Source organism: Phyllopteryx taeniolatus, chromosome 3 (assembly GCF_024500385.1).
Source record: "Phyllopteryx taeniolatus isolate TA_2022b chromosome 3, UOR_Ptae_1.2, whole genome shotgun sequence".
Taxonomy (NCBI): Eukaryota; Metazoa; Chordata; class Actinopteri; order Syngnathiformes; family Syngnathidae; genus Phyllopteryx; species Phyllopteryx taeniolatus.
The window spans coordinates 9753062-9763888 of NC_084504.1; the positions used below are offsets into that span (position 1 = coordinate 9753062).

The 10827-nt window shown below is 37.7% G+C and overlaps 1 protein-coding gene across 1 annotated transcript; it reads left to right on the forward strand.

The window, feature by feature from the left end:
• Positions 1 to 665: 665 nt before the first annotated feature.
• fgf5 (fibroblast growth factor 5) lies at positions 666 to 7807 on the forward strand. Its single transcript, XM_061769288.1, has 3 exons — positions 666 to 963; positions 1656 to 1759; positions 6810 to 7807. The coding sequence occupies exons 1-3, from the start codon at positions 765 to 767 to the stop codon at positions 7188 to 7190; spliced, it is 684 nt and encodes a 227-aa protein (XP_061625272.1). The 5' UTR covers positions 666 to 764; the 3' UTR covers positions 7191 to 7807.
• Positions 7808 to 10827: the final 3020 nt, after the last annotated feature.

Sequence of the window (10827 nt, forward strand, 5' to 3'; positions counted from 1 at the left end):
TAAAATTAATGTTTCTTACATCTGCTTTACTATACAGAGAAAAATTCTTGAAAATGTTGCTTTCTTTAACTAATAAGTTGAAGCACCCTTTTTGAGAACTGCTTCACACCTCTGTTGGATAGAGCAAATGTATAAATTATACTTATAAACTGAAACATTTAAGAAATTGAAAAATCATTGAAGATTCAACTTTCCTGCAAAACTAATATGTACTCATTTTAGCACCGTTGATTACAATTGCTTCACACCTGTGTTGCATGAAGTCAATTTGTCCACTTGTGCTTCCTCTGAATTTCTAACTTTTACTGCTGACACTGAAAAATGCTTAAAGATTTTTGCCTCCTTGTGAACTATTTAGTTGTATAAGGACCTTCTCTGACAATTGCTGCACACCTGTGTTCCATGGCGTCTGGAGCTGTTTGTTACGGTATACACTTTATAGGTAACGCATCACACCCGGAGGAGTGGACAAATTGAACAGAGTGATTTCGTCGCCTTCTCACTGGTGTGTGCGTAAAACGCGCTCTGCGTGCGTCCGGGCTGGCGCGCGGGACCTTGGCTTCAGACGCGCGGCGTGCGTCGCTCCAGCGCCCGCCGGTGATGGTGGTGGTCGCGATCCAGGAGTGAGGACGGAGGCATGCCCGCAGCGGTGAGATCATCAGCGGTATAAATATCCTGTGGCGGCTCGGCAAGTGCGTGCATACTAGCGTGCGTATAGAATTTCAAATGGGAATGTGAGTGGTTCGACTGGCGGGTGGTCGAGCATGAACGTCCCGCTTTACCTGCTCACCGTCGTGCACTTGGTGGCCGCGGCGCGTCGCAACGGTGAGGCGGCGGCGGAGAAGCAGGAGGTCCGCTCAGGGCGCAGGACGTGCCGGCTCTACTGCAGGGTGGGCATCGGCTTCCACCTCCAGATCCACCCGGACGGCAGAGTCAACGGCAGCCATGAGGCCAACCGGCTGAGTAAGTTGACGTCTTCGTCCCTAACCTCCGTGTGTGTTACGAGCAGCGTGCGTGCACGCGCATCGACTCGCGTGGGTTGCACCCACGTGGTTTTCCTACGTGCCGGGGTGTTTTTGTTTTTGTGCTTGAAACCCTATTTTTGAAGTCTTGAAACTCTACTTTGAAGCCTTAACCCTGCCTTGTAACCTACATTTGAATCATTAACTCTTTTATGAACAGCTAAACCAGGCTTGAAACCCTACTTTCAAAGCCCTTACCCTGTCTTGAAACCTTAAATTGGAACCCGAATAATTTATACCGGTCCAACTTTATTAACTGGACAGGCAATGTTTCAAGTCAAATTTGAGCATTCGTCCCCATCATACAAGTGTAAAAAGACGGTAATTTGTGTAATAAAATAGAAACAGCAAGATCATGGCAGAGCAATGTGGTAAGCCAACATATATTATTCATTTCCGAGGGGAAAAAAATCACGTGCAACCGATGGATGAACATGATCAAATTAAGTATGTTTTTTTTTTTTTTTCAGTTTTCAATTTGAGATTTGCTTACATTTCGCATGACTTCATTATAGTTATGCAAATCTACCAAGTAATGGCAGTACAATATGACATCACAACAATCCGGAAGTGAGTGAGGGGTTCAAAATAATCACCTGCCAATCAATCAGTTGTTCGTATTTGTGTTTGCAGGTGTTCTGGAGCTGTTTGCCGTGTCCCAGGGCGTGATCGGAATCCGCGGAGTCTACAGTAACAGATTTCTGGCCATGAATAAGAGAGGACGCCTCCATACCACTGTGAGTACCAACCACCGTGCTATGCTAATATGCTCCATATAGATAGTACAGTGAACCCTGCAATATTCAGGGTTAGGCATTGGTGAATTTGCATTTTTATTTTGGCGCCTATCTTCCGTTCTTCGCTGAAAACACATCAGCTTGTGTCGGTATGTTATTTAGGCTCGTGGGCTAGCGAATACGTTCGCCATCTTGTGGCGTCTGAATCCAATTAGAAACCCATTTTAGGGAGTGTCAGTTATTTGCAGATTTTCGCTATTCACGCAGGTCTTGGTCCCGATTCCCAAGAATAGCAGGCGTTTGCTTTAGTATTAACATGTTAAGTAAACATGGTCCAATGCACCGTTGCGGAAGAGCTGCATGAAGTGGCTGGGGAGAGGGAAGTCTGGGCATCCCTGCTAAAGCTACTGCCTCCGCGACCCGACCTCAAATAAGCGGTAGAAAATGGATGGATGGAACCTTGTTGAAATTCCTAGTTCTGTCTTGAAACCCTACTTTGAAGCCCTAACTCTGGCCTGAAACTTTACTTTGAAACCCTAACCTTGGCTTGAAGTTGAAACCCTAATATGAAAACCTAAACCTTTTTGTAATGCTAATCGAGGCTTGAAACCCTAACAATGACTTGAAAGCTTACCCCTTGTTTGAAACCATAACCCAGGTTAGACCTTAATTTTAAACTCTAACCCAATATTAAAACCCTAATTTGATACCTGAATCCGATCTTGAAACCCAAATTTGAAATCTAATCCTTGTTTAAATACCATAACAAAGGTTTAAATTATAATGTGAAACCTTAACCCTTGTTTCAAACCTTAATATAAAAACCTAAACCTTGATTGAATCCCTACTCCAGGCTTAAAAGCCTAACTGACTAGAAAGCCTACCCCTTGTTTAAGACCCTAACCCAGGCTTCAAACCCTAATTTGATACCTGAACCCCAACTTGAAACCCAAGTTTGAAAACTTAACCCTGTCTTGAAATCCTTCATTGAAACTCTAACCCTGAGTTGAAACGCTACTTCGACGCCCTAACTGGTCTGAAACGCTACTCTAAAACCCTAACCTTGTTTTAAAGTTGAAACCTTAACCCTGGTTTGAAACCAAATCGAAGCGCTAACCCCAACTTCAAATGATATTTGGAAAACTTAACATGAAACCCTAATTTAACACCAAATGCTGAATCATCATGTTGAATTGATCAATGTTTATGGTTCTATCTTTAGCCACAGAGCGAGTGGTCCTCCAGTTAGTGCGTATTACCGGGCAAGGCAGATTAAGTCCTGTCTGGGATGGTTGATAGCACACAGCTGAAGTGGAAATCAATACGCGGCTGAATAAAAGCGATTAGGGGGCCCCCCAGGATCCCTTCCGAGGACCCCGCTTTTGTTCTGACAAATCCTGCCAGCTGGGAGCTAAGCGTCCACTTCAAAGGCGACATGTACTAAAGTAATTTAGTGACAATTCAAAGTCATCAGTTCAGTCAACTAAATGGTGAATTGCAGGACATGTCCATTTGGGCAAATTTCATGGAAGCAAATTCAAACTTTCTTGCTACACCCTTGCTTTATTTTATGCCGTTTTTCAAATTTAAACAAGACAACATTAATCTTCCAATAGCTTGAGTTTTAAAAAAATATTTTTTTTCTGATAGTCTACGACATTTTTTTTCCTCACCAAATCTGACTTTAAAGTGATGATTAAATGGAAATTTTCTCCCCCCAAAATCGTGTCACATTACAATTTATTTCCCTTCAAATACAAGTTATTGTACTCTTATTTTTCTCCAAAAATATCAAGCTTTAATTTTGTAATATTTTGTTATTTTTCTAAAACAAATATAATTTTATTGTGTAAAATTCCAACAAAAAATACATAACCCTCTTGTAATATTAGCCCTAACCCTAACACAACCCTTAAAAATTATTAAACTTTCGTAATAGTACCACTTCTTTATCGATATACGACTTTAATCTTGTGTTTTTCAAATCCTTTGCAATTTACTGAAAATGTTTTGTTTTAAATTTAATGTAAATATATTTTATAGAAAATAGGACTTTGATCTTCAAATATTATGGACTTTTTAATTATTAAAAAATATGACATTGATCTTCTAATATTATGCATTTTTCAACTAAAAAGTTAACTTTAACCTTGAAATATTGTGTCTGTTTTTATTTCAAATGTTGCTCTTGTAATAATACCTTTTTATATACTTGTACTAATGTAATCTTCTCATTTATGACTTTTTTCTGAAAAAAACACCTGATTAATTTCTTTGTAAAATTACAACTTCTTTATTAAAATACAATTGAAATCTTACATTTTAGTATTTTTAATGTTTTAAAATCTATTTTAATTTGTTTACATTTTAAATTCAAGATTATTTTATATCATGAATTTTTTTTAAATATTAGGCTTTTTTTTATGAAAGAAAAGTCCAATTTAATCTTGAAATCTTACAACTTTTTTATTTAGAATAATCTTGTTGATTAATAGTCCAACCTTTTTCCTAAAAAACAACAACTAATATAATTTTCTAACATTGTCTTTTTTTCTGAAAAAAAATTAAACCTTCACAATATTTTTTACTTTTTTATTAATATATGATTTTGTTTGTTTTCATTCATTTAATTTTTTCCAATTTATTTCAATTTTTTCACGAGACTTTGATCTTTGAATATTATGCATTTTTTAAACTAAAAAATCTTGAAATATTAAAGAAATAATTACAAATTTAATAATCTAATATAACAACTTTTAAAACAAAAGCAACACAAAACTTGTAATATTAAATCTTTATCTAAAAAATCAGACTTTAATTTGTAATAATATTTGTAGTTTTTTTAATGAATCAAATTTTGTAAATTTACTTATTTTCTAAGGTTCAATGTGACTAATCTTGTAATATTATGAATATTGTTCTAATAAAAAAAAAAAACTAATACTGTAATGTTCCAATTAAAAATTTGTATGACTTCACTCTACTGCATTTTGTTTCTAAAAATTACACAACCTTAATCTTTTTTTCTCTGAAAAATAAAATTTTCTCTAATCCTAAAAAAATAAAAACATATTTTTCAAAAGTTAACTACAGCTTTATTCTTGTAATATTAGGACTATTTTTCTATATCAAAGAAATAGAACTCAATAGATAGATCTGTTATAATTATTGAGTTTAAAGCGTTAGCGCAGCCAAAGCTAGTTCTCATGTGACGGCCATGTTTACTCTCAGCCGTCATGGCTTCAGTTTCTGCTACGCTGCACATGAGCGCCAAACGTTTGTTTTGTTTGGGAACGGCGGCACAAAACAGCAAGAACACACACAGTTTGGTTTGGTTCCCACCGGAGCTATTTTTAGCCTCCAAACAAGGAACACGTAGCGAACATTAGCGTGTGGCCAAATGATTCTCACAGTTTGTGTTAGCGGTTAGCACATGTTAGCATCAAATAGGTGCGAGAGTAACTCACCGACATGTCCCAGTGTGCAATTAGCTTCAGTTTACGATCCAAGATAATTAGGCTAATGTGGGCTAACAACGTGGGAAATGTTTGTGAGTGTCTGGTAGCTTTCAGACGCTTCCTCGTAAATTTGACGGTCATGACATCGTCTTTCCCTGACTTCATAGCAATTAGCTAAACACTGAGTTTACATGAAGATGAGAACAAAAATTTGGAAAGTCCCATCCATCCATCCACCCATCCACTTTCTGTACCGCTTACCCTCACCCGGGTCGCGAGCGTGCTGGAGCCAATCCCAGCTGACTCTGGGCGAGAGGCGGGATACACCCTGAACCGGTCGCCAGCCAATACCGAGGGCACATAGAAACAAACAACCATTCCCACTCACATTCACACCTACGGGCAGTTTAGACTCTGCAATTAACCTACCATGCATGTTTTTGGAATGTGGGAGGAAACCGGAGTACCCGGAGTTAACCCACGCAGGCACGGGGAGAACATGCAAACTCCACACAGGTGAGGCCGGATTTGAACCCGGATCCTCGGAACTGTGAAGCAGATTTTAATAGATGTCTTCCAGTCTTCCGTGCCACCAATATGGAAAGTTGCATTTTTTAAAAGAAAATTTTTTTGTAATATTACAACCAAGTAATAGGGAAAAGTCATAATATTACAAAACTTAATTCATGATTTTTCACAGTGAAAAATTAATTATATTACAAGATTAAAGTTGTATTTCTTTAGAGAAATAAAGTCAGAATGTTACACTATTTAAAATGTAATTTTTCACAAAGAAGACAATTTATATTACACAAAGTTGTATTTCTTTTGGGAAAAAAGTCAGAAAAAAAGGTTGTAAATACTACAAAGTAAAAGTTTACATTGGCATATTGGTTAGTTTACATTGGCATATTGTTTAGTTTTAGTACATATATTCTATATTTATATTTTATTTTTTTTGGGGGGGGAGTCAGACCAGATTAGAAGATTAGTGGTATTTTCTGACAAAAAACTCCTAGTATCACAAGACGAAAGTCTATTTTTCTTCAAGTAAAAAAGTTCTAAATATTACAATGTCGAAATTACAAATAGAAGTTGTATATTTGTAGAAAGTCCTAGTATTACTAGTCATTTATTAATCAAATTTTATGACTAATAAAAAATGTTTGGAAAAAAAAAAGTCTGAATTTTACATTAGTCATTTTTGTCTTACAAGGTGGGTTTTATTTGAAAGAAAAAGTTAGAATATTATACAACTAAAGGAACTTTTTTTTTTTTTTTTAGAAAAATATTACTTGTTAAATGTAATTGTTTAAACCCCACTTACATTACCAGAAACAAACTTTTCTACCCCCCAAATGTTTTTCTTGAAAAATATGACTAATCTTCTAATATTACAACTTTTTAAAAAAATATATATTTTATTTTCCCTTAAGAATTCAACTTTAATCTTGTAATACTGAAGACTTTTTTCTTGAATAAGTGGAACTGATCTTTTTATATGATATTTTTTTCCTCTTCTAAAAAATATGACTTTTATCTTGTTATACTAATACCAGTAAATTTGACACCTATTTTGTTTTCTTCCATAGGAGTCATTTACGGATGACTGCAAGTTCCGCGAGCGTTTCCAGGAGAACAGTTACAATACGTACGCCTCCGTGCTCCATTGGAGCCGCCGGACTGGTCGCCAGTGGTTCGTGGCCCTCAACAAGCGAGGCAAAGCCAAGATGGGCTCCAGCCCGCGAGTCAAAGCTCAGCACATCTCCACGCACTTCCTGCCCAGAGTCGGCTTCGGCACAGACGGCGGCAGCGAGCGTGGGTTCGCTGTCACGGACGGGAAAGGCGACGAGCGGCGGGAAACGCCACCCAAGCCGCCGCCCAAGCCGCCTCCCTCTCCAGAGAAACCAAAGGTCCGGGACGGGACGCGGCCCAGACAGGTCAAGTACTGGCCCAAGTATCGCTTTGGATAGAACACGCAGCTTCAGAAAAACTTCCGAGCATTCCCGACATGATTAACCTTCGACTAAAGACTCGAAGGTTTCGGAAAAAGTTATTTTGGGTTGACCATTTTTGATGACACTAGCTCTTAACGTTGAGTGTTCTGCTACATTTTTTATCTCTGATTGTAAAAATTAGGGATGAGCGAGGACCGAAACAATCATACCAGGTACCAGGTATCGGTATCAGGCCGATAATGGTATTATTTCAAGGAATTGGGTACTCGTGAAGTTCATCCAGCATTACTTAAGGCAAAAACAAATCTGACATCGAGTAAGTCCTCCTGGCCAGTACTCAGTGCTACACTGCGGCGGCTTGACACATCTGCAAATCATTATTTGCATTAGAAAGAAAGAAAGAAAGAAAGAGAAAGAAAGAAAGCTCTTGTACACAATTATATATTATGGTGTTAATTGAAATTTTAGTTATCAAAAGTACTCGTGGTATCGGTACTCTGTATCGTTATTGGTGAGTAGTCAAGAGTGAATACTTGTACTGGTATCGGTCTGAAAAAAGTAGTACTTTTTTTCTTGAAGACTTTATTCTTGTAATATTACAATGGTTTTTTTCCTTGAATATGTGACTACTCCTGTAATCTGACTTTTTTCTCAGAAAAAAATACAGTTTTAATCTTGTAATTTATGATTGTTTTATTTAACATATATATATATATATTTTAGTTTTGTAATATTAGAAAATAAATTCTGAAAAATACAACTTTAGTCTTATCCCCAAAAATGTATCTAGTAATTTGAATATTTCCTTTAAAAAAAAAAAAAATCTAAAAACAAATCTTGGATTTTAATGCCTTTTTAAAAAAAAAAAATATTTATTTTTTTTACTGGCAAAATATGGCTTTAGTCTTCTAATATTACATCTCAATTTCTCACAGATAATACAACTTTAAACTTGTAATATCACGACTTCAAACATTCCCAACATCCATGACCTTCGACTAACGAGTAAACGTTTCAGAAAAAGCTGCTTTGGATTTATGATTTATAATGTCTAAATGCTAGCTACCATATGTCCTTTGAGTATTTTGCTGCATTTCAGGAAACTGACAAGTTGGAAAAGTTCTGATCGCTGATTGGAAAAGCAGACAATTATTACTAATGAACTAATAACTTATAAACTAATAACTTATTGCAACTTTTTTTTCCAGAACAAAACAAAATGTATCTGACTTTAATCTTAAAATGTTAGGTCCTCTTCTAAAAACAATTACCACTTTCTCGTTAGAAAAAAAACTAGCATTATTACTACTTTTTCCTGATAAAATAAAAATTGAATCTTGTAGTACAACACCTTTGCCTGAAGTTTGCATGTTCGCCCCGTGCCTGTGTGGGGTTTTTTCCGGGTACTCAGATTTCCTCCCACATTCCAAAAACATGCATGGTAGGTTAATTGAAGACTCTAAATTACCCACAGGTGTGAACGTGAGTGGGAATGGTTGTTTGTTTATATGTGCCCTGCGATTGGCTGACGACCAGTTCAGGGTGTACACCGCCTCTCCCTCAGAGTCAGCTGGGATGGGCACCAGCATGCCCGCGACCCAAGTGAGGATACGGTACAGAAAATGGATTGATTTTAATCTAATAAGAATACGGATCGAAAAAACAACTATTTTAATCTTGTAATTTCCATTTATTTTATAAAAAAGTTCATTGTAATCTTGTAATATCATAAGATTAAAGCTGTATTTGTCCAAGACAAAATAATATTACAAGATTCAACCAAATTAACTTAACAAGGCATTTATTGTTTAATTCCGATTTCTCGGAATTTGGGAAAGATCAGGACACAATTGCGTCGAAATGTAGCTCTGAGTGCAAGCAAGTCGGGTCTAAAAAGTGTTACACTGATTCCACAATAAGATACAGTGTTATTTGTGTATATCATCTACGAATGTTTTATGTTAGTATTTTCATTGCTAAACTGAGTGTAAAAATGTAAAGTGTGCAATCATTTTCAAAATATTGTATACTGTCTTTACGGCTCCATGACATCATCCACCTCCACAAAACAGCTGCAGGGGGCTCAAGAAGAATACCGTCCATCAAAACTATCATTTTAACCAGCGGCTGTCCCCCACCAATGATCCTGAGGCACGACCTTGCCGAATTCCACGCAGAAGGCGCAACGCCAGGATAAAGAGGCCATGAGGTATCGAGCTGTCGCTGGATCGGGTGGCAAACAGCCAGGAAAGACTCCCGGGGTGGGGAAAGCGGAACAATCAAGAAAAGTAAGTCGGAATCTCACGAAAGAAGTCGGATTTTGCCCGAGGAAAAAAATGTTAATTTTACAGGACTAAGCTTTCATGTTATTTGGGATTACTAGAGTAAAAAAGTGATTTTTGCAAGGGGAAAGGGTGTAATACTACAAAACTGAAGTTGTATTTTTTCAGCAAACAATTTGAATATTACTAAATTAAAATCTTCATCTTTTTAACCATAATATTACAGGAAGAATTAAAGTCGTATATTTGCGGTGGGATGTGGTAGTTGAAATACTACGAGATTATTGTCATGTTTTTGAGAAAAAAGTCATAGTACTAGATTTTGATTTTATTGTTATTATTTTAAATCATAATACCACCAGATTGAAGTTAGATTTTTGCTGTGGCAAAAGTTTTAATACTACAAGATTAAAGTATGATTTTAGCAGATGGAAATGTAATACTACAAAATTGTCTTTTTTTTCCAGGAAAATGTAGTACTATTACTAGATCAAAAACCTTTTTTTAAGTAGTGATTGTGCCCTGCGATTGGCTGGCAACCAGTTCAGGGTGTACCCCGCCTCCTGCCCGATGATAGCTGGGATAGGCTCCAGCACGCCCGCGACCCTAGTGAGGAGAAGCGGCTCAGAAAATGGATGGATGGATGGATTAAGGATTAAAGTAATGTATTTGCGGAGACTTGTCCCATTAGGGGTCAGCACAGAGTGTTATCCTTACCATGTCTCTCTCTAACTTTGTCTCCAAAACATCAAACCTTGGCCGTCCCTCTGATGAGCTCATTTCTAATTTTATCCAACCTGGTCACTCCGAGAGCGAACTTCAACATCTTCATTTCCGCCACCTCGAGCTCTGCTTCCTGTTGTCTCTTCAGTGCCACTGTCTCTAATCCGTACATCATGGCTGGCCACGCCACTGTCTGATAAATTTTGCCCTTCATCTTAGCAGAGACTCTTCTGTCACATAACACACCTGACACCTTCCTCCACCCTGCTTGGACCCGTTTCTTCACTTCCTGACCACACTCACCATTGCTCTGGACTGTTGACCCCAAGTATTTAAAGTCCTCCACTCTTGCTATCTCTTCTCCCTGTAGCCTCACTCTTCCCCCACCACCCCTCTCATTCATGCACATATATTGTCTTACTTAGGCTAATCTTCATTCCTCTGCTTTCCAGTGCATTCCTCCATCTTTCTAACTGTTCCTCCACCTGCTCCCTGCTTCCACTGCACATCACAATGTCATCTGCAAACATCATGGTCCACAGGGATTCCAGTCTAACCTCATCTGTCAGCCTATCCATCACCACTGCAAACAGGAAGGGGCTCAGGACTGATCCGCGATGCAGTCCCACCTCCACTTGAAATTCGTC

Excerpts from the sequence above, each read along its gene's own strand:
- fgf5 (XM_061769288.1), top strand. The coding sequence starts at position 765 with ATGAACGTCCCGCTTTACCTGCTCACCGTCGTGCACTTGGTGGCCGCG. Across the intron at positions 964-1,655 it reads CCATGAGGCCAACCGGCTGA|GTGTTCTGGAGCTGTTTGCC; the intron begins GTAAGTTGACGT and ends TTGTGTTTGCAG. Across the intron at positions 1,760-6,809 it reads GAGGACGCCTCCATACCACT|GAGTCATTTACGGATGACTG; the intron begins GTGAGTACCAAC and ends TTTCTTCCATAG.